Source organism: Pteronotus mesoamericanus, unplaced genomic scaffold (genome assembly GCF_021234165.1).
Source record: "Pteronotus mesoamericanus isolate MK-2021 breed Mesoamerican mustached bat unplaced genomic scaffold, CSHL_Meso_final scaffold_85, whole genome shotgun sequence".
NCBI lineage: Eukaryota > Metazoa > Chordata > Mammalia > Chiroptera > Mormoopidae > Pteronotus > Pteronotus mesoamericanus.
In genome coordinates this window covers 75,789,440-75,817,037 of record NW_026555329.1, presented here as the reverse complement: position 1 = coordinate 75,817,037, position 27,598 = coordinate 75,789,440, and the positions used below count along the sequence as shown (strand labels likewise).

General features: G+C 46.4%; 1 protein-coding gene and 1 pseudogene across 1 annotated transcript; one reads left to right on the top strand and one right to left on the bottom strand.

Annotated features, from left to right (window-relative positions):
- Positions 1-1,179: 1,179 nt before the first annotated feature.
- LOC129063267 (olfactory receptor 2A12-like) lies at positions 1,180-17,819 on the top strand (annotated as a pseudogene).
- Positions 17,820-23,761: 5,942 nt separating this feature from the next.
- LOC129062921 (taste receptor type 2 member 40-like) lies at positions 23,762-24,718 on the bottom strand. Its single transcript, XM_054563933.1, has one exon. The coding sequence runs from the start codon at positions 24,716-24,718 to the stop codon at positions 23,762-23,764; it is 957 nt and encodes a 318-aa protein (XP_054419908.1).
- Between the last annotated feature and the right edge of the window lie 2,880 nt (positions 24,719-27,598).

Sequence of the window (27,598 nt, the reverse complement as noted above, 5' to 3'; positions counted from 1 at the left end):
GTGCTCTGTGTTAGGGCAAGGGTCCCTGATTGCTGCCTCTGCAGGCTGACTGCAAAGGAAGTTAGGCCCACACCATTGTGCTCATGGTACCACTTTTCCAAAATTAGAGTTTTTAGGCTGCTGTCCATTATAGGCCCCATGAGTGGTCTGAGATGTTGTTCCAGGTCTTAGGAAAGGGTTGGAACTTGGGTCCCTCTGCTGGCCAGTTTGGTAGTTTGGGGTGGTGCAGGGGCCCTTCAACATGAACAGGCCGGTGGAGAAGACTGCGGGGTGCCCCAGCTGCATGCTGCATTGGACCTGGGAGCGGGGAGGATCTCATGCTGGAGCCTGGAGGAGATCTGAATGGGACAGCACAGGATGGGGGGGTAGTGTCTGTGTTGGTGACGTCAGGATCTAATGTAGGCTTAGAGGTCAGTTATGCAGAGACCCTGGTTGTGATGCAGGAAGGGACGGCCTCAGAGGTGACAGGCTTGGCAGTGAAAACTAGTGTATTTCCAGAAGGGACTGGAAGATGCATAGCTAAGACTAAAGGAGGGGGAGGATCTGCCCCCATCGTCATCGGGGATTCATTTGCCAGGGACGGCCACTGTAAGAAGAAGGCCAAGGTCTGAAAAAGTGTGTGGAGTAAAATAGGAGCCGCTGTGGTCATGAATGAATGAATGAACAAGGACTGCGTGCATCCTCTTGAACGGGAATTCCCAAAACGCGATTAGAGTGAGGAGACCCAGTGTGAGCGGCGAGAGGAGAACGAGGGAATGCGTCTCTCGTTTCCTGATCAGTATTTGATGTCAGAGAAGGTGGGGGGACAAACAGGTTCTGGGGGCAGCCATGCTGCTGCTGTTAGAAGGGACGTGCCAAGTTTGAGTGACCAGGGGCAGGGGGTGTGGTGAAGACAAAGAAGGGCCGGTCGAGTGGCGCTGCAGGCAGCCGTGATCTCCGTTTTATTCTCCAAGTTCTTGTTACACTGAGACTCGGTGTTTCCTCAGGTGAGCAGGATTCTGTCCAGAGGAACGCAAGGGAGTGTAGGCGGCGGGGGCAGCTCCCGTCCTTTTGACCCCACAGCAGTGGTGGCAGTGCTAGCAAAAATGTCATGGGGATTTTTTGTTTGCAGGGCTTCCTGCTGGCAGGGGCCAGTGGAGAATAGCTACTCGATGGCAGGTCTGAAGGCTTTTCACGAACATGTCCTTCCCCATCGTCAGTGAACCCGGCAAGCTGGACAGAGGGTCTCCCCCCAACACGTCCTTTGTGGATCCCCAGCAGCAGGGAGCCGCACGGGGCTGGGTCAGAGAGCGCTGCTGCAGCTGACCCAGGCTGCAGAGGAGGCAGGGCCCCTCCTCCAGGGCTGTGTGAGCTTGTGTCCCAGCCCCCAGAGGAGCAGCTGAGGGGAGACAGCCGGGCATCCTTGCTCAGGCTGTCTTGTGGGTGCTCGGGGTGCAGGTACAGAGGCCTAGGACTGCTTGCGGGATCTGGGGACGCCATTGGTCTCCAAGGACATAGATGTCGGTGATAGGTCTGAGCTGCTATGGGAGCTGGTCTGATGGATTCTCTGCTGGTCTCTGCATGATCCTCTTGGTTCTTTGGGGCTTCTTCTTGTGCCTTCCCCTTCATCTCCTTTGGGGAAGAAAGTGGGCGGTTATGGATGGTCCTGGTTTCACAGCCTTGACTTCCCTGCTCAGGTGATGAATGTGGAAGAGAAAATATGTGCCGTGGAGGAGGGATGTGGTTGGTTCTAAGTGACGACATATCACAGAATTAGGGGCAGACAGCAGGGGCTTCTTTGGAGGGTCCTCCAGGTCACTGATGGGAGGATCCCCAGGGGGGACCCCATGGCCTTCGTTAGAGGACACCACCTCCTGGGCTGGATGTAATGGCCAGACGGTAAAGGTGCCCGATCTGCTGGAACATCCTGTGATCAGGGTTCAGGGCAGGTGCAGGGGAAGTGGGGTGGTCCTGGCCAGGGGTTCTTCATCATGGGTGTTGAGGGAAATGACCAGGTGATGATCATGGGTAGAAAAATGGCAGGCGTGGCCTGAGAGTTGAAGTTACCAAGCACATTTTCCATCAAGAGCATGGTTTTGCACCAAAGAACTGAGAATAGAACAGGGGACTGGGGGAGCTTCTCTTCATTGTCAATGCTGCCTGTGGCTGGTGGGGCCCGGAAGCGAAGGGAGACCCACACCTTTGTGCTGATGGTACCACTTTCTTAAAAGTGAAGAATTTTTCAGCTGCTGCCTAGAACTGGCTTCAGATGTTTCCTGAGAAGCGGTTGCTGGGGTCCAAAGGAAGGGTGACAACTTGGGTTCTACGGCTGACTGACCTTATAAGTAAATGGGTGCTACCTTCAGCAGAGTGAATGCTGCCTCTGGAAGCTCTGTTCTGAGTCAGGCAGTGCTGTGGGCAACAGGAAGTGGTTCCTCTTGGAGACACAGTGAGAGTGGATAATAGCCTGAGTAAAAAGAAATGTCCACCGCGCAGGTACCCGGGCAGGATGGAAGTTTGCAGGGGTGCTGTGTACTGGGACACAGGTGACTGCAGACCCATGGCGGGTCATCTGGTGCTAATTGGAGTCCTGGGGGGTGAGGTTCTCTTCTGCTGGAAATCGGGACTGTGTTGGTCTCCAGTGTCGTAGATGGTTCATCACTTGGGTTCATACTCTGGGATGTTGGAAGATGTGGGGGGCTGATATGATCGTTGAGGTTAGGGCAGGGGTCCCTCAATTTTGCCTGTGGCTGGTTGGGCTGCAAGAGGAGTTAGGCCCAAACCTTGGTGCTGATGGTAGCACTTTTTTGTTTTTTAACTTTAAAGACTTTTAGGCTACTGTTCTCATTGACCCTAGATGTGGGCTGGCTGTGGCTCCTGGGTCCAAGAGAGGGGTGGACACTTGGGTCCCTCTGCTACCCAGTTTGGTGGTTTGGGGTGGTGCATGGTTCCTTCCATGCAGATGGGCTGGTGGGGGAAACGGGGGTGCCCCAGCCACACACTGCTTTGGATCTGGGAAGTGAGGAGGATCTCATGCTGGAGCCTGGAGGAGATCTGAACGGGACAGCACAGGATCGGGGGTAGTGTCCATGTCGGTCACGTCAGGGTCTGACGTAGGCTTAGAGGTCAGATATGTGGAGGCCTTGGTTGTGACGCAGGAAGGGACGGCCTCAGAGGTGACTGGTCTGGGAATGTACACTGTGTACTTGCAGAAGGGACTGGGAGATGGGTGGCTAAGACAAGAGGAGGGGGAGGGTCTACACTCATTGTTTTGGGGATGCCCTTCCACGAAGGACCACAGGAAAAGAAACTGAGGCCCTAGGAGGCATGGGGATGTCAAAAATAGGAGCCGCTGTGGTCATGAGTGAATGAACAAGGACTGCGTGCATCCTCTTGAACGGGAATTCCCAAAACGCGATTAGAGTGAGGAGACCCAGTGTGAGCGGCGAGAGGAGAACGAGGGAATGTGTATCTCGTTTCCTGATCAGTATTTGATGTCAGAGAAGGTGGGGGGACAAACAGGTTCTGGGGGCAGCCATGCTGCTGCTGTTAGAAGGGACGTGCCAAGTTTGAGTGACCAGGGGCAGGGGGTGTGGTGAAGACAAAGAAGGGTCGGTCTGAGTGGTGCTGCAGGCAGCCGTGATCTCCGTTTTATTCTCCAAGTTCTTGTTACACTGAGACTCGGTGTTTCCTCAGGTGAGCAGGATTCTGTCTAGAGGAACGCAAGGGAGTGTAGGCGGCGGGGGCAGCTCCCGTCCTTTCGACGCCACAGCAGTGGTGGCAGTGCTAGCAAAAATGTCATGGGGATTTTGTTTGCAGGGCTTCCTGCTGGCAGGGGCCAGTGGAGAATAGCTACTCGATGGCAGGTCTGAAGGCTTTTCACGAACATGTCCTTCCCCATCGTCAGTGAACCCGGCAAGCTGGACAGAGGGTCTCCCCCAGCACGTCCTTTGTGGATCCCCGGCAGCAGGGAGCCGCACGGGGCTGGGTCAGAGAGCGCTGCTGCAGCTGACCCAGGCTGCAGAGGAGGCAGGGCCCCTCCTCCAGGGCTGTGTGAGCTTGTGTCCCAGCCCCCAGAGGAGCAGCTGAGGGGAGACAGCCGGGCATCCTTGCTCAGGCTGTCTTGTGGGCGCTCGGGGTGCAGGTACAGAGGCCTAGGACTGCTTGCGGGATCTGGGGACGCCATTGGTCTCCAAGGACATAGATGTCGGTGATAGGTCAGAGCTACTATGGCAGCTTTGTTGATCATTCTGTCCATTGGTCTCTGTGTCAATCTGTTTGTTTCTCTTGTCTCTTCTTGCATCTTCCATTCTGTCTTTTATTTTTTGGCAAGGACGTTAGGTGGTTTCTAATGGTCCAGGCACATAACATTGACTACCTTTTCAGATGGTGAATGCTGGAGAGAAAATTTGGGTCCTGGAGGTGGGATGTAGATGGTTCTCAAGTGTCCACACATCATGGACTTACTAGCAGATGTCACGGGCTTCTTTGGAGGTTCCTTCCAGGTTACTGAAGGGAGAATCCCCAGGGGATCCCATGACCTTTGGTAGAGGACACCACTTCCTGGGCTGGATGCCACAGCCAGATGGTAAATGTGCCCGATGCTGGTGGAACATCCTGTGATCAGGGCCCAAGGTGGGTGGAGAGGCAGAAGGGTGGTCCTGGCCAGTGGGGGTTTCATTATAGCTGTTAAGGAAAATGACCAGGTGATGACCACCAGGTGAGAAATCGTGTCTGTGGTCACAGATTCAAAGCTTACGGAGGAAATTTCCCATCGAGAGTAGGGTCTTGCACTAAACAAATGAGAATAGATCAGGATCCTTAGGAAGCCTTTTCCTTTCTCGCTCTATGCTGCTGTTGTCTGGTTGGGCTGCAGAGAAATTAGGCCCACACCTTTGTGCTGTTGGTACCACTTAAAGAGTTAAAGAGTTTTAAAGACTTTTTAGACTGCTACCCAAAAATGGAGGCCTCAGATATTGACTCAGAGGTCATTCCTGGGTCCACGGGATGGTTGGAAACATGGATCCCTCTGCTGACTAATTTATTAAGCAAATGGGTGGAGACATCAGTAGGAGGTGTATTCTCACATACCAGTAGAATCATGGACAGTGGGAGTAGTTCTTCCTGGAGACAGAAGGAAAACGCCTCCAGGCTCACATAGCCTGGAATGAGGAAAAATGTTTACAGCCCAGGTGGCCAGGCAGGATCGAAGTTTGCAGAGGTGCTGTCCGCTGGAACACAGGTGACTGCCAAACCCATAAGAGGTCATTTGGTGCTAACAGGAGTACTGAGGAGAGACTTTCCCTTTCACTGATTGCCAGGAGTCTCTTATGGTGACTGAGTGGTGGTTTGGAGGACAATATTATGGTTTATGTTAGAACAGGGGTCTCAATGCTTCCTCTGGCCACCTTCACTGTAAGTGACAATAGAACTACTCTTTTGTTCTCATGATACCAGTTTTCCCAAAACTAAAGATATTTTTACACTGCTACCCATCATTTGACTTCAGATGTTGGCTGAGAAGTGTTCCTGGGTCCAAGGGAGGGATGGAAAGTTGGGTTCTACTGTGGACTAATTTTTTAGGTAATAAATAGGTGATAACTTTAACAGAGTGAATGCTGACTCTGGGTGCTGTGTTTTCAGAGTTATCTAGTGCCATGGGCCATGAGGAGTCATTCTTTCTGGAGACATGGGGAAAATGGAAAATCCTAGCCTGGGAAGGAGGAGAAGTGTTTATAGCACGGGTGTCCATGGCAGGGTTGAAGTTCACAGAGATGCTGTATAATGAAGCGTCAGTTACTGTAGAGCCCATAATTGGTAGTCTGCTGCTACCAGGAGTATCAGATTGAGAGATTCTCTTCTGCTGAGCACCAAGGGTCCATAATGTGGGCTGTGGGATGGTTTGGGGGCCAATGCAGTTGTTTAGGTTAGGGCAGGTGTCCCTCAAATCTGCCTTAGGATGGCTGGGCTGCAGGAGTTTGGCCCACAGCTCTATGCTAATGCTACTACTTTTTTCAACTTGAGTTTTTAGGCTATTGCCCGTCATTGACTCTAAATGTGGGCTGAGAAGTGGTTCCTGCATCCAAGGGAGGGTTGGAAACTTGGGTCCTGTTGCTGGCAGAGGCCAGTGAAGAACAGTTCCTTGATGGGAGGTCTGAAGGCTTTTCAGGGTGCATGTCCTTCCCCAACATCCGTGAACCTGGCAAGGTGGGCGGATGCTCTTCACCCAGCACGTCCTTTGTGGATCTCTGGCAGTGGGGAGCTGCACGGGGCTGGGTCAGAGAGCGCTGCTGCATCTGACCCAGGTTAGAGAAGGCAGGACACCTCTCAAGGTGCTTGTGTGAGCTTGTGACCCTCTGGCCTTCAGAGGAGGAGCCTGTGGGAGACATCTGGCCATCCCCACTGAAGCTGTCTGTGGGTGCTTCGGATGCAGGTCAAGTGGCCCAGCATTGCACTTTCAGGAAGTACAGTCTTTATTGGCCTCTAGGGACCTAGATGTCAGTGATAGACCTGAACTGTTATAAAGGTTTTATTTTTAATTTTAATTTTTTATCATCTTTTGGTCTCTGTGTGATCCTTTTGGTTTTGGAGGGTCTCTTCTTGGACCTTCTTTTCTATATCCTTTGGCCAAGGAAGTGGGTTGGTTCCTGATGGTCCCAGTTTCATACTTGACTACCTGCTAGGTGATGAATGAGAGAGAGAAATTTTGGTCCCTGTAGGAGGGATGTGGATGGTTCGCTACTGTCCAAACTTCCTGTGATATTGGGTCAAGGCAGATGCAGGAGCTGTGTCTCAATTTTGGCCAGGTTGGGCTCTATTATGTTTCATAGGGATAATGACCATTAATGACCACCATGTGACAAATGGCAGCCATGGCTTGAGAGTTGAAGCTGACATAGCAAATTGCCCAACAAGATCCTGGTCATGCACCAAACAAATGAGAATAGAGCAGGATACTGGGGGAGCTTCTTCCTTTTTTTTTTTTTTTTACTTTTGCTTATTTTGAGCCCAGCGTGTTCTTACATAACTTTAGTCTGGAGCTTTTGACACTTCTTTGGAACATTACTGAGAAAGGTGAGGTTGCACATCTAGCAAAGAAAGAGTGAATTTAAAGAGCATAGGGTGGGGCCTCAACGAGGACAAGCTCTGGGCTTTCTAGTGCCTGGGAACGTTGCAATGGTGGCAGATTTAGTATTTGATTGCCCACAATGCTAGGACTGTGCTAGATCTTGGAGTCCCCCCATCCTCAGAGTTCATCTTGCTTTGGCACTCTCTCTGCAGCTCCTTGGCATACTTCCTGGGGTCCTGGAGGCCAGAAAATGCTCAGAGCTTTTACGAGAGCCAGCAGATCAAGCTGTGATGTGGCTCACATTTTGTGGGATCCCCCCAGTGTCCCCATGAGGCCTAGAGCCAGGTGAACTTTCTCTGTGTCCACCAGCTTCACCAGCCAGATGTGAAGGTGTCAGAGTAGTGGGCACGGCACCCAGACCTGACTGGGTGCTCTGCCCCGTGACATAGTTTCCTGACAGATAGGCCTTTCCTTCACTTCATCTCAGAAAATTGGTAATCCAGATGTCAATTTCAACTTTTATAAGGTGACATATATATATATATATATATATTTTTTTTTTTTTTTTAGGTAAAGGAGTTATCATACCCATTACCATCCAAGATACACCAGTTCTCTTTTCAAAAATCTGATAAATGTATAAAAAATAAAAATGTGGCTCAAGGTACCCAGTATCATAGAAAATGGAGATGAACAATATGGAGGGGGATTTTTTTCAAAATTTAAAAAAAACTTGCCTTAATTGATGACAATTCTCAAAATCAGAATGTTATCCTAGATAGTAGGAGTGCCAGGGAGTCTTTCCCGTTGGCCAAGATGGCAGCAGGAGGAGGTTCTCACATGAAGGGTGCCAAAAGCTAGAAATATGAATGGATAGGGCTTGAGAAATATGAACAGATAGGGCTTGAGCATGCCAAAAGCTAGAAGTATGAATGGGTAGGGCTAGAGCACACCAAGAGCTAGAAATATGAATGGATAGGACCCTGAGCCTGCCAAAAGCTAGCAAGATAATTGGATAGAGAAAAAAAGGCCTCCCCTCCTTAAGAAAGGGATGCCTAAACAAAAGAGCCTGAATATGATACAGGCTGATCAACAGAAATCAAATGAAGACCCTAATGAATTTTGAGAAAGAATCTAATAGGCCTATTGAAAGCACACTGATATTGACCCACAGACACCAGAAAATGTTTGAATAGTAAACATGACTTTTATTGGGCAAAGTACCCTGGATATTAGAAGGAAGTTCCAGTGTTCATATGGGAATGAATTCCTCCCACATGATGGACATAACCTTTAAAGTTTACCATGCCCGGGAAACAAGGAAATTAAGGCAGGCCACCCTTTCCTTAGAAACAGTGCAGGGAAGCCACAAGGTAAGGTGGGACACAAAAGGAAAAGGGAAAGACCCTGTAGGTGTCAATTAGTGCACCTACTGCGAGGAGGAAGGCCGTTGGAGAAAGGACTGCTCAGAGCTCAAAAGGAAAAATAGAAAAGCTAGAAACCCTTGCTGAGAAATGTTAGAAGAGAGGATACTGGCTGACAGCAGGGTGCTTGGGAAAATATCAAGCCATTTTATTTAAAAGATAACCTAAATGTTGCCCTGTAAACCACCATTATCTTAAACCTGACCACCTTATTCCCAGACTCAGAGGGAGGCTCAGACCTCCAGCATGATTGCTTAAAAATCATTGACAAAGTTTATTCCAGCAGACTGGATCTATTGGACTGGCTACTAAAAAAAAACAAACAAAACCATACTAGGATTATATATAGTTGGGGGCAGTTTCATGGAAAATGGTCAATGATGAGCAGTGGTCACTTTAGACAAGGTTCTAAGTGCCCAAACCCTTGCCATAGGAACCTTGGCACAAAAGCCTGAACTGATAGCCCTCACCAGAGACTTAGAATTGTCCCAGGGAAAGAATATTAACATATACACTAACTTTTAATATGCCTTCATGGTAGTCCATGCCCATGGGGCAATATGGAAAGAAAAAGGGCTCTTAACCTCAGGGAACAGGACATCAAACATGAAAAAGATGCTTTAAAATTGCTAGAGGCAGTGAATCAACTCCACTAGATTGCCATAATGCTCTGCCCAGGACACTAGAAAAATGGTTTCTGAACAAACCAGGGAAACCAAACTGCCAATAAAGCAGCAGGACAAGCTGCTTGAGGGCTGCCACTTCTTGGGGCTTTAATTCCACACCAGGACTTGTCAGATTTTAAACCCCATTACACAAAATGAAGTGAGGAACAGGCCTGTGAATGTGGATTCTCTAACACTGTCTAATTCTATTTGGAAGATCAACACTCATGATAGGATTTTGTGCCTGGAGCTCTAGTATATCCTATCTTCAAACACCTACCTAAGGGGGCACCCATTGTGCAAGGGATGCTTTAATGGCCCTCATTTGTTCACATTTGAAGTGCTCTCACTTACAAAGGACCATCCAGAAGACTGTCCAAGCCTGTCAGACAAGTACCAAAAGTAATCCTAAGGCAGAACGTGCCCCAACAGGAAAGGGAGTTTATATAATGGGATATGTCTATTTGAGGACTGGCAAGTTGACTTTACACAGATGCCTAAAACAATAGGATACTTAAATCCTTATTAGTTTTTGTAGACACTTTTCCTGGATGGGTAGAGGCATGCCCCACTAGAACTGAGAAGGCAACCAAGGTACCAAGACTTCTACTCAAAGAAACAATCTCTGGGTTTGGATTTCCTTCTAGCTTTCAAAGTGACCATGGGCTGTCATTCACTTCAGGACTTTCCCAGAAGATAGGGCAGGTACTACAGAGTTATTGAAAAGTACATGCATCTTGGAGGCCATAATCTACGGGGAAGACTGAAAGTGAACCACACAATAAAGAAGACCATGGTGAAAATATGCCAGGAAATGTGTTTGAAATGGGACCAGGAACTTTCTATTGCTTTGCTCTGGATTAGGGTAGTGACCTGAAGTGGGCTTAAATTAAGCCCCTTTGAAATAGCTTATGGGATACCCATGTTTCTGTTTTAGGAACACCCCCATTAGATTTAGAGCATGAATCAAAAATGAAACAGTATGTACAGCATCTAGGGCAAACACTAACAATTTTGCACAAGTTTGCTCATTGTAGGTCCATCTACCCATCTGATGAGCTCTTAACACCCATTCCACCAGAAGACTGAGCCTTACTAGAGATCTAGGAAATTCAAGGTCATGAAACCTGTTGGATGAGCAATGGACTAGTCCCTATGTCATCTTCTGACAACACACTCTTCCCTAAAGCTCATGGGAATCAAGCCTTGGATCCATCACACATGGATAAAGCGGGAGCTGCCTGAGGAGGACTCGGCTCTTGCTGCTGCTGTTGGTACTGAAAGGGAAAGCTGGACCTGCACTCCTGAAGGAGATTTAAAATTTTCAGCAATGGACAGCATCTCCCAAAGCCAAGTTACTTTTGTTACTTTTATTTTATTCTGCATTTCCTGGACAGTGGCTTCCTCAGCAAATTTGTCCTGCTGTTGGGTGTGCCACTGAAACCCCCACTGAGGATTAGACCGTGGGGATACATTAGTCTCTCCAGTTCCTGATTTCACTACAATTTCCTGTGCACTACTAGACATCCCCCCACTAAACAATTGATTGTCTGCACAATAGGTCTTACTTTGCAATCCCATCTGCAACACCGTCACCTGAAACATGAAGCAGTCTACCAGCTTCGCTTGTACAGCAGTGCCATCTTCTAGACATGGCAGGTAGAAATGGATAGGGCCCAAGCAAGCCAAAAGATAGACATATAAATGGATAGGGCCCAAGCATGCCAAAAGCTAGCAACACAATTGCACAGAACAAGAAGGTCTATCCTCCCTATTCCCGTATGAATGGTGGGCTTGAGCGGGAAAGGAAATAGTTTTTGAGAGGAGTCCGTGATTCTTCCAGGTCACACAGCACCTGAATAAAACCTCTTTTCTTTGGACTAGCACTGGCTTCACGAGTTTGGCTTTTGTTGCCAATGGTAGGCAGCTGATCCCAGGTGGTTATCAATGGGTTACAAGAACCCAGGTGGTTATCACTTGAAGGGTCTGTATCATGGGCTGTGTTCAATAAGCTCTAATAAATTCTGCCTGTTTGTTTTCTCCCTTTTTAAAGAGTTGACCCAGCTATCCCACTTCTGGGAATATATCAGAAGGAACTCAAAACACTAATTTGAAAGAACATAAGCACCCCTATGTTCATTGCAGCATTGTTTATAATAGTGAAGATATGAAAATAGCCCAAGTGTCCATCAGTAGATGAGTGGATAAAACAACCATGGGACATTTACACAATGGAATACTACTTGGCTGAAAAAAGAAGAAAATTTTACCCTTTGTGACAGTATGGATGGACCTGGAGAACATTATGATAAGTGAAATAAACAAGTCAGGGAAGGACAAATACCATGTGATTTCACTTGTATATGGAGTCTAATGAACAAACTGAACTAACAAGGAAAATGGGAACAGACTCACAGATGGAGAGCAGGCTGGCAGCTGCAGGGGAGATTGCTGGGGGAGAGGCTGAGCAAAAAGGAAAAAGGACCCCTGGACACGGAGAGCAGTGCGCTGATTGCTTTGGGGGAGGGGTGATAAGGGGACTAAATGATAATGGAAAAAATACAGTAAAGATTAAACATAAAAAAAAGGACCCAAGTAAAACATTGAACTTTTGACTTTTTAACACTCAATTACTTCATAAATACAATTAATAACAATTTATAATTTTTTATGAATTATATGCCTATCATGACTTTCTGAATATTCGTTCATTATTGAATTGTATATTTATTTGATAAATTAAGAGCCAACATTTTGCAAAAACAATTTTCAGGTAATTTAGTTTGAGGGTTGTTTAAGTTGTCAGTGTGTTGATTTTCACTTATTCAACTTTTAAATGGAAATTATGTTCAAATTCTAGGGGACCTTGCTATGATCATAAGACTTATAAATACAGGTTGAAATAATACCTGTGATTACAGAAAATGCCTAATGCTGACAGGTAATGTAAATATCTAAGAATATATTTATGGCAATTAAGAGCTGACTCTGTTGTGTATGTCATTGTCCTTTGTGTACATTTATGTTTTGTACTCTGACCACTTTTAGATGTTGTCCTCAAGTTAAAGGAATGTCACCTTGATAGGCCATAGGAAAAATGTCTTTTTGAGGTGATGCATTTTCCTAGGTTAAAGTTTGTTTGGTACCATAAACATTTTAATTTTTCAATTGTCTTTTTAAGTTTTTTACTTTTTTATAATTGATGTTCAGATAATGATGAACATTGAAAACTATGTCCCAAACCAGCAATTTTCAACCTTTTTCATGTTATTCATCTAATAAACTAATTGCTAAAATTCTGTGACACATTAAAAATATATTTTTTGCTGATCTGACAAAAATAGGTATAATTCTGATTCACTTACATTGGACAACTATTGTTGCATTGGCTGTTTTTTTTTTTTTTTTTTTTTTTAATTTAACAGTCTAAGAAAAAAGATGTTAGTTCCTCTGACTAAATACCAGTAGTCAGGTATTCCATGTTTTAAAATTTCTTGCAGCACACTGGTTGAAAATCACTGTTCCTAAATTATTTTCACAGGATTTCAGGTGGTTGCTAGTTCTGTCATCTATATGTCAATTTTCAGATTTCTTGATTTTCTGCATGTCACCTGTAAAATAAGAAAAGGGAAGAAGACAGGTCCCAATTTTTATGGATTGCCTCATATGCACCATGCTATTCATATGATTGGCATCCATTGTAATGTGTGTCTTCTCACTGTGGATACATAGATTCAGAACACAAGTGTCCAAAACTTGTTCTCAGAATGTGATAACTTTGCTTAATTTTCCTCAAGTTCATGTTATAATCCCAGCAAGTGAGGAATCATACTGTAATGAGTGAATTAGTTTGTAAACTGCATGCTTTATTGATATGAGATTTCCAAAATAATGTTTCAACTTTCTTATGTCCAGTAAAGAATGGAGCAGAGTACAAATAAATGTGACAATGTCTTAGGTAGCAAATCTTCTCCCAGTTCCAGAAGAGGCATGAAGCTTCGAGGGGAAGGCGCCTTAGCGAGGGTCCTTTCCTCCCTCTGAATCTCCCAGCTTCAGGATAGAGGTCAGAGGGTACCTGCAATGGGTGTGTGCCCTGGAAAGCCCTCCCTCGGGCAGGTTCTAACAAGCCCTGGACCTTACTTTGGAGTCCCCAGTCCACGCCCTGCTCCTTCCATAACCAGCTGTCTACAGCGTCTCCACAGCTTCACTTGTCACGTGGCCTCCGCTGGTTTTCCTGGGGCCTTTCGTGCCACCTCTGCTGCAACCAGATTACAGTGGGGAGAAGCTTAAATACCGAGGTTAAAGCCAGGATCTTACTCACGGTCACGCTGGTTCTGCTTCCTTGTGGGTTCCCCTGGACCAGATTTGGGGACCAGGGCGGTGCCGGGAGGCATGGAATTGAAACAGTGCCGAGGATTCGGGTCCTGTAGTGAGGGACGTTGTGTCAGAGGAGGGCTCTGTGTCTGTCTGCGGGTCTAACGGTGCGTCCTGCGCGGGTGACAGCGCAAGCAGGAGAAGGGAGCTGCCCTGGCTCCTGCCCGGGGAGGGGCCCCGACTGCGTGCCGCGGCCCGCCCTCCGCTGAGCCCCGCGGAGCCGCCGACGAGGTGGGCCCGTCAGAGAATAAAACCCCCTTTTCTGAGGATTCGGCCCCATTTTCAGTCAGGAACAAGAGAGGGTCTGCAGCTCCCACAGAAGCTCCCAGAAGGCAGGACCCTGCCCGACCTTCAGGTGCTTCCGCTTCTGAGGTCGCTGAGTCCAAATGCGGTCACTGAATAGGTTCCTTACTTTATTTATTTTTTCCATCCATTCCTCTTAGGTGGGTTGTAGCACCGAGTCTTTTGTTGACTATCACTCTGTTACTGTCAGTCTTCATTTAAGTACTGGAAATAAATACTTTCCATTAATGTTAAACATATACGCTCATCATTCATAATCAATATGAATAGTTTCAAGGGGAAACTAGATGTACATTTTATAGACCAATTATTTAAAGGTATTTAGGGTTTGGTTAATTTTTATTGGTGCAGAATTATCCACTTGATAGAGATTTACTTGGAAAAGTTGACCTTAAAAAAAGAAAAATTTCTGTGTTGTAGATTTGGAAGGAACATAAGGAATAATTTCCCTAGCTAGAGGAAATTATAGTAGTGTATATTACTGCATGAATTTCAATTCCAGGAGATTTAACATGTTGGTTATTATATAAATTATGCATTTACTTATTGTCAGTATAGTCACAATTCATAATAAATGTATGAGAATATATTTATTGCAACAGAATATGAAGCCAAATGAGAGCTAACTCTATATCTTACCTGTGTGTCTCATTAAGCATAGCATTTCAGGTAGAATGCATGTTGCAAATATGAAGGAAGGATTGAATTAAGAGCAAGATGAGTCTATTTCCTTCTTATTTTCATTGTAGGCTATGACCTTTCTTAATCTCTTTTTATAAATTTTTCCAGTTTTATTGAGATATAATTGATATACAACACTGTGTAAGTTTAAGGTGTACAGCATAATGACTTGAGTTACAAATATGGTGAAATGATCACCACAGTAAGTCTAATTTACCTCCACCATCTCGTATAGACACAAAAAAAGGGAAGGAAAGAAATGTTTTTCTTTTTCTATTGTGATGAGAACTGTTAGAATTTACTCTCTTAACAACTTTTAAGTATATTGTACAGCATTGTTAACTATAGTCATTATGTTGCACAAGATATCCTTTGTAATTATTTATCTCATAACTGGAAGTTTGTACTGCTTTTATAACCTTCATTTAATTCTCCCTCCACTTCCCTACCCCTGGTAACCACAAATAGGATCTCTTTTTCTATGAATTGGCTTTTTAAAAATATCTCCCATATAAATGAGATCATTGAGTATTTGTCTTTCTCGGATTATTTCAGTTAGCATAATGCCCTCGGGGTCCAATCATGTTGTTGAAAATGACAGGATTTCCCTCTTTCCTACAGCTGAATGATATTCCACTGTGTGCGTGTATTATTTTATGTGTGTATATAAAATAATACACACACACACACACACACACACACACACACACGCTAACTTCTTTATCCATCCATTTGTCCATAGACACTTAGGTTGATTCCATGTCTTGGCTGTTGTAAATAATGCTGCAATGAACATTATGTGATGCAGAGATCTCTTAGTGTTTTTGTTCCTTCAGATGTATTTCCAGAAATGAAACTGCTGGTTCATATGGTAGTTCTACTATTATTTTTATAAGGAAATTTCATACTATTTTTCATAACGTCTGCACCACTTTACAGTCCCACCCACAGTGCACGTATCCTCTTTTCTCCACATCCTCGCCAGCATGTGTTTTTAACTCTTGTCTTTTTGACAGTACCCATTCTAACAGGTGAGAGGTGCTACCTCAATGTAGGTTTGATTTGCACTTCTCTTAGTATTAGTGATGATGAGCACCTTTCCAGGTACTTGCTGGACATTTGTATATCTTCACTGGGAAAATGTCTATCCAGGTTCTTTGCCTATTTTTTGATGGAGTTACTTGATTTTTTTGTTCTTTAGTTTTATGAATTCTTTATATATTTTGGATATTAACTCCTTATGGATATGGTTTGCAAGTATTTTCCCCATTCTATAGGTTTTGTTTTCACGTTGCTGATCATTTCTTTGCTGGGAGAAGGTTTTTAGCTTGATGTTGTCTCACATTTCTATTGCTGATTTTGTTGCTTGTGTTTTAGATGTCATATACAAAAAATTATTGCCAAGACCCATGCCCTATATTTTCTTGTAGGAGTTTTATGGTTCTGGTATATTATTTAAGTCTTTAATCCATTTTGAATTAGTTTTTGTGGTCAAAATCAGGAGTCTAGTTTTAGTCTTTTACATGAGAATATTTAATTTTCCCAGCACCATTTATTAATGAAACTGTCTTTTCTCATTGAATGTTCTTGGTTCCCTTGTTAAATATTAGAGGACTGTGTATTTTTGAGTTTATTTCTGGATTCTGTTACATTGGTCTATGTAGCTGTTCTTATGCAATGCCATACTGTTTTGATGACTGTAGCTTTATATATAGCTTGAAACTTTCCTTATTCTTTCTCAAGATTGCTTTGGCTATTTGAAGTCTTTTGTGATTCCTTCAAATGTTAGGTTTTTTCCTACATTTATAAAAAAAAAATGCCATTGGAATTTTGATAGGGATTGCATTGAATCCCATAGATAACTCTGGGTGTTTGAATATTTTAAAGATATTAATTGTTTTAATCCATGAACATGGGATTTAGATATTGATAGTAACTCAATCATCATTTCTAGTGAGGTATGTAAGATTGTTTTCTTTTCCAGGGACATTCTCATTTAAAGCTCTTCCATTACTGATTATTTCTATTATTTAGTAATTCTTTTACAGAGTTGGACATATGTAGCTTTCAGACAATCTATATCTCATGATTACTTTCTTTGCAATCTGGTTCCATACTTCTTAATTTCATAGCTGTGTCAATGGAGACATATTTCCTTTGTGTAAAATTGGATGTCAGATGGAGAATTTAGCTTAATTAACTGATATTTAATTTAAATGTTTAAATAAATGTCTGTCTTTTTTCTTGTCTTTTTACTCTTTTTTCTTTCGTTCTAATTCAGTAAGTTTTTAAAGGTATATACTAATAATTTTTCACATACCAAGATATATGAAACAATAAATAAAAAATAGAGATAACATAGCTATGTGGTTCTCTCTTTAATGGTGAAATGATGGGATATCAGATTTGTTAGAGTTTGTCTTACTGGGATTTTGTCTTGGTCTGAAGATCCACATGTTCCTTTTTGGATATTCTCTCTATTCTGTACTTTCACCCTGGCTGGGCAACGGGGTCATCCTGGGGCTCATCTCACTCCTTACTGGACCCCCAACTGCACACCCCCATGTACTTCCTCCTCTGTCACCTGGCCACTGTCAACATAGCCTATGCCTGCAACACGGTGCCCCAGATGCTGGTCAACGTCCTGAGGCCAGCCCGGCCTGTCTCCTTTGCTGGCTGCATGACATAGATGTTTCTCTTCTTGACTTTTGCTCTCACCAAATGTCTTCTCCTCGTGGTGATGACCTATGATTGGTATGTGGCCATCTGCCACCCCTTTTAATATTCTATCATCATGAGCTGGAAAGTGTGCACAGTCCTGGCTGCTACGTCCTGAGTGTTTAGCTTCCTCCTGGCTCTGGTCCATTTAGTTCTCATCCTGAGGCTGCCCCTCCGCGGGCCTCGTGAAATCAACCACTTCTTCTGTGAGATCCTGTCTGTCCTCAAGCTGGCCTGCGCTGACACTGGGCTCAACCAGCTTGTCATCCTTGCTGCTTCTGTGTTTGTCTTGGTGGGGCCCCTGTGCGTGGTGCTGGTCTCCTACGCGCGCATCGTCTCTGCCGTCCTGAGGATCCAGTCAGGGCAGGGCCGCAGGAAGGCCTTCTCCACCTGCTCCTCCCACCTCTGCGTGGTCGGGCTCTTCTTCGGCAGCGCCATTGTCGTGTCCATGACCCCCAAATCTTGCTTCCTAAGGAGCAGCAGAAAGCCCTTCCCTTGTTTTACAGCCTTTTCAACCCTGTGCCGAGCCCGCTGATCTACAGCCTGAGGAATGCAGAGGTCAGGGGTGCCCTGCGGAGAGTGAAGTGGACGCAGAGATCCATGTGAGGGATGCCCGGCAGAGTCTCGCACCGTTGTGCGTCCGGAACAGGCCGTGGCTAGGAGGAGGTGTTGGAGCGTGACTGCCGGGCCCTGCGGGGACACAACCTCCAAGGGGCTAGTCTGAGTTTTTCCAAGACATTTTCCTGGGTCTTGGAACCAAAGGCAAGGACATTTTTCTCACTGCCCTCCTGAGTAGAATTATAAATGTTGGGTCTTACCCCACTAAGCAGTGAAATGAGACAAGAAACCACCCTGGCCCCCATGGGCGCCCGGTCTTCTCAGAGTTAAATTGTTGCCCCTCCCTGCTAAGCACTTCTGCCCCTCCTGGTTCCAGCTGCACTCAGGGCCACTGGCCATAATTCATTATCCAGCATCTGGTTTGAATAAACCCCAGATTTATTTGCAGTCTCTGAAGGCTCTAGGCAGGAGATGCAAACAGCAGCTTTCCCTAGGGAGGGCTGGACGTAAGGGGACCCTTTCTCTTTTGCATCTCCGGGCAGTGATGATGCTCTCTAAAGATGCTCAGTGGGATGTCTCTTCCCTCAGTCCCGAAACAAAAGGTTCTGCCCTGAGGTCTCCCTCTCTGTACGAGAAGGAGATAAAGTGAGAAGATGAAGATTTATTTTATGTTTTGGGAGTGGAGTTTTAACTATGACCATGTGAGGTATGTCCCTGACCCCACACTACATAGATCTCTACTGAAGCATTTCCCACATTATAATTTGGGGAGTTGTTCCTTCCTAGGCTCTGAGCTCCTGCAGGGTGACATTTTTGTTGTGTTAACCTTTAAGTTCTTAGCATCTAATATAGTGCATAGCCCATACACTTAATATACTTAAAAAAATATTTTATTTATTTTTAGACAGAGGGACGGGAGGGAGAAAGAAACATCTCTGTGTGGTTGCCTCTCACATGCCCCCTACTGAGGACCTGGCCTGCAACCCAGGCATGTGCCCTGACTAGGAATTGAACTGGTGACCCTTTGGTTCGCAGGCTGGCACTCAATCCACTGAGCCACACCAGCCAGGATTACTTTTGTTGAATGAATAAACACAGTCATCTTTGTATGATGGTTCATAGTTTACTATGTACACGTATATGTTTTCCTTTGGCTCTCAAAACAACCCCATGAAATGGATATTATGAACATCTTTGTTTTCCACATGGGGAAACTGAGGCTGAGAGAGGTTTCATGGCTTTCTAAAAATCACCCAGAATGGGGACTCAAATCTCATTCTTTGACACCAAAGTCTGAGTTCTTCCCATGTACCACATTGACTCTAGGCATTTCCCATCACCACCTGAAAAATCAGCCAGTTACTCAGCCGTCTGAGCAGGAAGACAAAAACATTGCCCCACTGGGCCGGTCCAGGAGGAGCCGTGCAGGCTGGTGTCAGTCTGGCAGCAGGTCTTTGCAGGAGCATGAGCATTTCAGGGCTGGAGACGTGGCCCTCAGGACATTCCCAGGGACCCTGTGGGGACCCGTTTACCAATATTTACTCTCTGGTATCAGCTAGTCTCAGGGGGGTATCTTTTAAAACATCAGGCACAAATGCATTTGGTGCCTCATTTCTGTCCTTAAGAGCTCATGGCTGGGGAGAAGGGAGTAGGGCACCAGCTGTTTGTTTTACAGAGAACTAAAGGATTGCTTTTTAGGGATTGCAAAGGGGTGGATGAAGGCTGGAGACATTGAAAGTGGCAAAAACATTCGGACAGTTGCAGTGTCCAAAACAAGGCAAAGCTGCGAAGAGCGTCTCCGGTTTACAGCCAGGCAACAGGTTCAGAGGTGGGCTCGGCGCCTCCTCGGGCTGGAGAGCGCTGAGGGCAGCGTCTGCGCGCCGTGGCTCAGGCGCAAACCCGACCCAAACAGGCGAGTCAGACGCCTACTTTCTGCATGGCTGAAAAAAATCAAAAGAATATTGTGTGACATGTAAAAACTATATGAAATTCACCTTTTAGTGTCTGTAAAGGAAGGTTTATTGGAGCACAGCCGTGCCCATTCATTTATGTGCTGTCTCCAGTGGCTTTTATGCTGCAACAGAAGAGCTGAGTACTTGAGACAGGGACTCGTGTGGCTCACAAAACAAAGTATTTGCTACGTGTCCCTAGACAGAAAGTTTGCTGACCCTGACCTAGTGCCTGCTTTGTTGAAAACAGGCACTTCTGAATAATGTCCAGGGGGTTAAACCCTGGAGTACTAGATGCCTTTTGATGTTGCCAGGAGGGGTACGGGAGCCTAGACCCCCTCCCCCAACTTGGATGGTCGGGCTGCTGTGGAATCCATGGCCGCGTCCTGCCCCTGAGCCTGCGGTCCAGGCCTTGCCCTCTGCGTGCGCGGGCCAGTTGGGGCTTTGGCCTTCTCACACCTCACAGGACCCGCCTCTCAGCCTCACACCCCTGCCTTCGCAATATTCACAGTGAACATTTATTGAGAGCTTCCTCTGGGCCAGACACTCATTTCTGAGGATGAGATAAATAGTCCAAGCAGATAGATGCCATCATCACTATTATTGGTGTTCCCATGTTACAGGCACAGAAACCGAGGTTCAGGGAGACGCGATAACATGCCTGTGTCGCTCACCGGTGAGTATCAGAGCCAGGACCCAAACCAGTCATCGTGACTCCAGCGACTGCTTGGCAGGAGGGGGGCAGCTGAGGCGCAGTGGCCTGGGCTGAGATTGTGTTCATGGCTGTCCTACCTCGGGATTCTTCCCTTGGGTCCCCTTTCACTGCTACTGTCGCGCCCGAGCCCAGCCCAGCCCAGCCCAGCCCAGGAGATTGTTGATTTTTTTTCTCTTTGAACTGTTTTTTCAAAACCACTCTTCTCTTTCTCCTGATGCAACTGAGAGAGGGTGGAACATTTCTGAGAAAATTTACTTAAAAAAAAAACAAAAACAATAAAAGCAACAAATGGCAAGGGAAACCAAATGAGAGAGAAACCAGAAATTACAGACAAACCCACCCCCACCACCGACGCGTGCGGCCGGTCCGCAGGCTAGCTTGGCAGACGCACAGCACCGCTGCACCACGGCACCCTGCACAGAGAGGGGTCCAACCCCCGGAAGTTCCTCGGGAAACTCAGGAAGAGGCTGCTGCGCTTCTGGTCGGGGCCCAGTAATCCCCAAGGCGCAGCAGGAGCTTAAGTGCCACCTGAGACTGGCCCAATCCGTCTTCATCACTCGGCACCTTCCCATTTTACCTTTCCAGGTCCTTCGGGGAGGCCTTGCACCCCACACCTTCTGTGCTGAACGCTGCTGCATTCTGCCTGGGCCTGCTCCTGCTGGGCCACGTGCCACGTTCCAAAATGTTTCCCTCCTCCCCCTTCCAACAAAACTTCTAACCACATAACCTGTCCCCTCCCCGCAGAGGACGCGGGAGAGGAGCATTTCCCTCCAGCCTCCACCTCTGCTGCAGCAGGCAGCTCGGCCCTGTTTCAAGAAGGCGGCCCAATGGCTCCCTATCTGCAGGCAGGGAGGGTGGCCCCCAGCTGGCTATTCCCCCTCCTCCTCCCACAAGCCAGCCTTTCTGAGTGTGTCAGAAATTTCCATTCCTCCCACTTCTCCTCTGAGGGTTGCACTTCTGTACAGAGAGAAGGGGGACACTGAGTGGGATGGGAGGGCCCCGTCTCTTGGCATCTCCCCCCTCCCGTCCTGCTGTGATTGCTTCTGCTTCCCGCTGTCCTCCCCTGGCCCGACACTCGGTTCATTGAACTTCGAGTTTCTCTCCCTTCCTCAGTAGATGTTTCTGCCCTGGGAGCTCAAGGTCAAAAATAAAAGAAGTCTTGTGGAGCGTGCTCACAGGAAAGCAAGCACCCGGGGGGGAACTTAGTGCATGCTGAGTTATTAGAGGGGAAGGTCACGTTGGACTGTGGCACAGTCTGGTGACCCTCTAGTCCCAGTTTCCAGCTCTGTGCTGGCCACTAGTCTTGTCTTCATGTGCAAGGACTCGATCAGGTTGGAGGTCTCAGCCCTGGGCTGGGCCTTCCAGATTGGAAGCCCATGGCAACCAAAACCCCTTAGCTGTTCCATGTGTCAAGTGTGACTTTGTGGGTGAAGGAACCCTTCACATCGTAACTTTCACTTCTCTTGGGACAGGGGTGTCATATAGAGCTTGCCAAATGGATCTTTTAGGACTTCTGATTTCTGTCTAAAGCCAACCAATTTGAAGACAGGTTATACTGGCTTCTTTGGGAAGTTTAGGAGGGTTTGACAGAAAGAAAGGGGAAGAAAGGAAAGAAGAAAGAATGGGAGGTAGGGAGGGAGGGAGGAAGGAAGGAAGGAAGGACCAACAGGAAGATTGGAGAGAACTTCATTTGGTTGAAGGTAGAGCACAGAGAGTTGATAAGGGCATCATTAAAGGCTCTTGATAGCTGTCTGCCATGCTTGCAAACAATGAGAGAATATTTCTTCATGATAAGCATGCAGAAGGATTATGCAGTTTCTTATCTTGGCATGGTTCATATTAATGCCATGATGAGTTTAAATCAGTTTTATGTTTTCTCTGTGGTGCATTAGAATGCCCTCAGTGGGCATGTATGCATGTATTATTTGGAAAAACATATATTTATTTTTAGTAATTGGAATGAAACCTCAAAATCTAATTTGTCTTAACAATTACATCAAATTTAAATAGTCATATAAATATCACTTAGGAAAGCTACCGAAATAGTGTGTTTTCATAAGTATTTTCCTTTCCAGTTAAATAAGTCCCAAGACTCTCTCTGAAATATGTGTTTGAGAGCTGGGAGCTCAGAATTTAGTCTTTGCTACTGACCTCACATTTTTACTTGGGAGCTACTTAAGTTTGAAATAATCAGTAGCATTCTTTTTACCTTTTCCTCAGTAATTCTGATTTTAAAAATAGCAAATACAACTAAACCCCAGTCCCCACCTTCCTGATTCCAAAGCCCCTGGGGGTTGGGGCGTCACTTTGTGAACCACCCTTTGAGGCAGCGCCGGCCCTGCTACCCTGTTTTCTTCTCCTCACACAGCCACTCCCAGGGAGCCTGCCCTTGCACCGCCAGCTACTCTGAGGTGACCCAGAACCGGTAAAGCCAGAGGCACAGGTGTCACTTGTGTTGTCACCTAGTCAGGAGTGAAGCCAAATACACCTTCTTTAACTCTGGCTTCTTTTTTCTGCTTCCCACACCATCCACCCTTTTTTTTTTTTTCATTTTTCCTTTCCTCTCTTATCACTTTGTCCCCTATTATCTAGAAAAATAAAGCATGACCGTCCACGTAGCCACCTGCCACTTTGTATCTCATCCTCCTCTGCAAGCAACCTCCCCAGATGACTGGTCTTTACAAACTCCCCCACTGCTTCCATCGCCTCCTCTGGAAACCCCTGAAGTCTGAATTCCGTGTCATCACTCGGCTAGTAGTGTACGTGGCCTCTTTGTAGTCAAGTCCTGAGCCTTTTACCTCACTCTTCATTTTCCTGGAAACCTCTGCCGCGCTTGCGGGTTTTGGCCAGCCTCTCTTCCCTGAGCCCTTCTCTCTGTAGGTGTCTGGTTTCCCTTCTCTCTTCTTCCTTAACTGGGGGAGTTAGTAAGGTGCCTTAAGTAGGGTGACCAGACCAAGACAGACTTGAGAATTAAAAGGTGCTCAGTGACAACAGGCGCAAACAGAGATCATCCCAGGAAATGAAGATGCCGGTCATCCTCTCCGACGGCCTGTTGGAGGAGGGAGTGGAGAGGCACTCAGGGCAGGACGTGGATGAGCATAGATCAAAGAGTGCTCATCAGTCAGTCTCAGAGTTGCTTAGCTACTTCTGCTAAGAATCTGCAGTTAAAAATTCAGCTTCACATTTATGAGAGGATTCAGTTACCCAAGGAGGAGTGTCAGAGCAGGATTAGGAAAGACAAGATGGGCGAGGAAGAGAGGCCTGGGTGAGGAAAAGACAGAGCTGGTTGGACCGGGTTCTGGGGCCTCCAGTCACTGAGTCTGCCCTTACAGGTGAAGATGAGCTCGGGACTGAAACCGCTTCCAGGCTCTTCTCAGCCCAGGGTTGCCCCAGATCAGCAGCACTGAGTGGCCAGCTGGGTAGGCAGCCATGATAATTTTGCACAAAATATCCCAGGAACTGTTATCATCGAAGATGTTGGACATAGAAAGAAATAGAGCAACTGCATTGAAAATGTAGAGAATGAGAAAGTAGCTGGTAGCTCTGATGGCCCCCACATGAGCCTCCGTGCTGGGGTCCCTGGAGCCAGTGGCATTGCTTTCTATGCGTAGGGTGTGTCTCTTGAGAGAGAGGATCAGCAGGGCAGCTGCCAGGATGAACAAGATGAGAGGAATGAAGATCCCCAGGTTATAGAGAAGAGCCAGGTTGACCACATTGGTCTCAGAGAAGTACTTCTTCCCGGTGGAGTTGGACAAAGGCTTAGGAATGGAACTGTTCACATACACGTTGAAGATGTCTTTAGAGAGGGGAAAGCTAAAGCCTAAGGAGATGAATAGAGATAGCCTCAGAAGCCAAGGCATGAGCGCCAGGATTTTCCTCTTCATCACAGAGAACAGTGGGTGAGTAAAGTTCGCAATTTTAAGACAGTAGAAGATGGTGAGCCAGGTAGCGAGCCAGAGGTTGGAGTAGTTCAGGAACACGATGATGACTTTGAAAGGCATGTACACTGCGTTTTGGTTATAAGTGACCCAGAAAAGTAAACTGTACATATTCTCCAGCATCATCCAAATCTGTAGCAAGAGCCTGGAGATGCTCAGCATCAAGAGAATGCTGTCACCTACAGGGAGCCTTTTGCGTCTGGCCCACTCGGCCCCATGGACGGTCGTGATGAAGCCGTTCCCGATGATGCCAGTGACACACTCGATTCCGGAGACCACCAAGGTGAAGACGGCCTTACCCCTGGACATGCCTTTGTCTGTGGCACCTGTGCTCACCATCGTCATCCTTTTGGGCCCAGATTTTGGGGTTTCCTTGCTAAGAACTGGTACCTGCTCTGCAGTCTTCTGACCCTCACTCAATGGTATTGTGATTTTTCCTTAGTTAATGGTTGTTTCTATTTTTTCTTCATTTGCCTGTCACATGACTACAGGTTAGAGGCTTGAAATGCAAATGATGACAGGATCTGGTTACTGGCTCTCTCCATTTTTCATAACGACCATTAGTCTTAGGCTTTCAGGAGCTCATTGGGAAGACTTGGAGACAGGTATCTGTCACAGTACCTTCCTACCCCATTTACTTTAAGTCCATATCCACCTGACAGGGCAAGAGTCCCACGAGAGGAGGCTTCAGAGCCTCTTGGCCTTTTTACTTATCTCACAAGACCTGTTACCTGCTAAATTATTTGTAAAAACGCTTTCAGATTCTCTGAAAATTCTCCCTTCTTCTGCTTCCTGTATTGTCTCCCTTATTTAGGGAGTTTTTATTCCTATGGTTTATTCCTATGGTTAGCCTGTTTACGAATAAGAAATTCTCATCAGCTCATATATGAACATCTTTGACTTAGAATCACATTTCTTCCAGAAAGGCCAGCTGTTATAATGTCTTCAAATAATACACAGAAAAGCCCACATTGGATGCCATTTGGGTTAACTAGACACAAGAAAGATGCAATCGTCACATTTTCCCCGTTTGTGTGTGTATCATCGATTAGAATTCACTGGTATCCACACCACTGTTTGAGCTCAGAGGCAGGTGGAGGTGGCCTGGGAAGGCTTCTGAGTGTTCTGAACATGGTGTTGAGGTTGGGAAATGTGAGAAAATACTGTAACTTGAAATTTGATTCCCTGTGAGACCCGGGCCATGCAACAGAATGGACTCGGGTGCTTTAAAGAATCTGTAGGCACCCAGGGCTATTCCTGATGTAGTCGCTCAGGGTCTGGGCCAGGGCCCAGGCGTGCTGCGCTGTCACAGGGCCAGGACTGTGAACCCGTCTCCGCTGGGCTTCAGGGAACCTGGGCCACGTCTAGCCCACGCTGGTCTTGTACTATCTTTGTTGGTACAACTTTGCTTTGTCTTGTACTATCTAATGTTGGACAGCATTAGTCTACCAGTTCTAACTGCATTTTTTATCAACCAGCATTTCGGTTTCAGAGGTTACATATATGCATGGGAAAATATCTGTCTCCTCTTGAAAATGAGAAGATTTGGCAACATGGGGTCTGCATGGTGAATCGGTTGCAGCGGAATCATGCCTGCCCATGTGAAGCCAGATGCGTTCCCGCCTTCCCGTTTGTCGCAGCGCCCAGCTGTTCCTCGTGTCTCCTCGCCCCTGTGCCTCATGCCAGCGTGTGCCCTATTATACTTCTCACAACATGAAGGGAAGGATGACCAAAACAGAGTTCCCCAACCCACCAAATAAAGAAGTTAGATTTATTTTTAACTTCTTGCTTCTCTGAGCGACTACATCAGGAATAGCCCTGGGTGCCTACAGATTCTTTAAAGCGCCCGAGTCCATTCTGTTGCATGGCCCGGGTCTCACAGGGAATCAAATTTCAAGTTACAGTATTTTCTCACATTTCCCAACCTCAACACCATGTTCAGAACACTCAGAAGTTAACTTCTATAAAATTGTCTTGCCTTATTAAATCATACTTGCAAGAATGAAAAAAGTGTTGTTTAGAGAAACAAAAGTTCATGGGGATGAAAAGGCTGATGCAAGAGTGTCCCCAGCAGCTGTATCCACAGCAGCCAGAAACGGGAAACAACGCTGGCCGACAGACAGCTGCGTCTTCGGTAACCTCTCTCACTTCTGCTGAGAGAGGAAAGTAGTGTTTGTCAGCAGCTCCCACATGTTCTAAAGCACCACACTCATGTTTTGATTTAGTTTGTCCCAATTTAGGCAAGATTCAAATAAATATTACCTCCTCAAATTTTTTCATGTGATTGCTGATTTCCACTGTTCTGACACCATCTTCTGTTGGTTTTCATTCATATCTTTCCTTCCTTTTAAGAGGTAAATGGAGACAACTTTATTTTAGGGAAAATCTCAGTGGCAGGGACCAGACACCAAAAGTTTCAGATTCTTGGCTGTTAAGTTCAAAGCTTTGGTGCAGGTGCAGGATGGAACAGACTTGGAAGAGTCTGTAATTAGAGGGGCCATTTTCCTCTCATTTCTCTCTCAAGCACCACTGTCCGGATTCGAACATGCTTTTTGTAAGAGGAGGATCAGAGGAGGATCAGAGGAGGAGAGCATCTCTGGGAAAGGGGGCCCGCACCTGGACCGCCCCTTCTGGAGCCGGAGGAGGGGCTTCCGCATGGTCCCTCCACATCGGCAGAGCCTCGGAACCTTCCCCACGCCCATGAGGGCCTGGGCATTTGCTGACGGGGTAGTGGATTCCACCAGGGCCTGGCGGTCCTCTCAAGGAAGCCTTAGGAGCAAGGACAGAGGAATGGCCTTGAAAGAGACCACCCCAAGGCTCTGTTTGACCCCAAGTAACAAAGATGTTACCTCAGGGAGGACAGGGAGAAGAAATTCTGAGCAGATCTTGTGACGACAGTGGTCAAGCCTGGGATGACTGAGAAAACACGAGTATCATTGGTTGAGGGCGCAGCATCAGCTCAGTGGAATGAACACGAACAAGCTTCTTTCCTTCAGTCAGTGCTCAGCTCTGTGCTGTTGCAGCTCCCACATGCCATCGTGGTACCTTGGGCCGCTTCCATCTTTTCTAGTCTTTTTTGGTGATGAACACTCGACTCAGTTTAGTTCCATATTTGGTTTAAGCCTTACCTTCTCTCTCTCCCCAAGCACAGTTTGCGCTGAGACCCCATCTGCTTTGAATTGATGGGGACGGGCTGGGTTCTGGGACAGCCATCTCTCCCCCTTC

Excerpts from the sequence above, each read along its gene's own strand:
- LOC129062921 (XM_054563933.1), bottom strand. The coding sequence starts at position 24,718 with ATGACGATGGTGAGCACAGGTGCCACAGACAAAGGCATGTCCAGGGGT.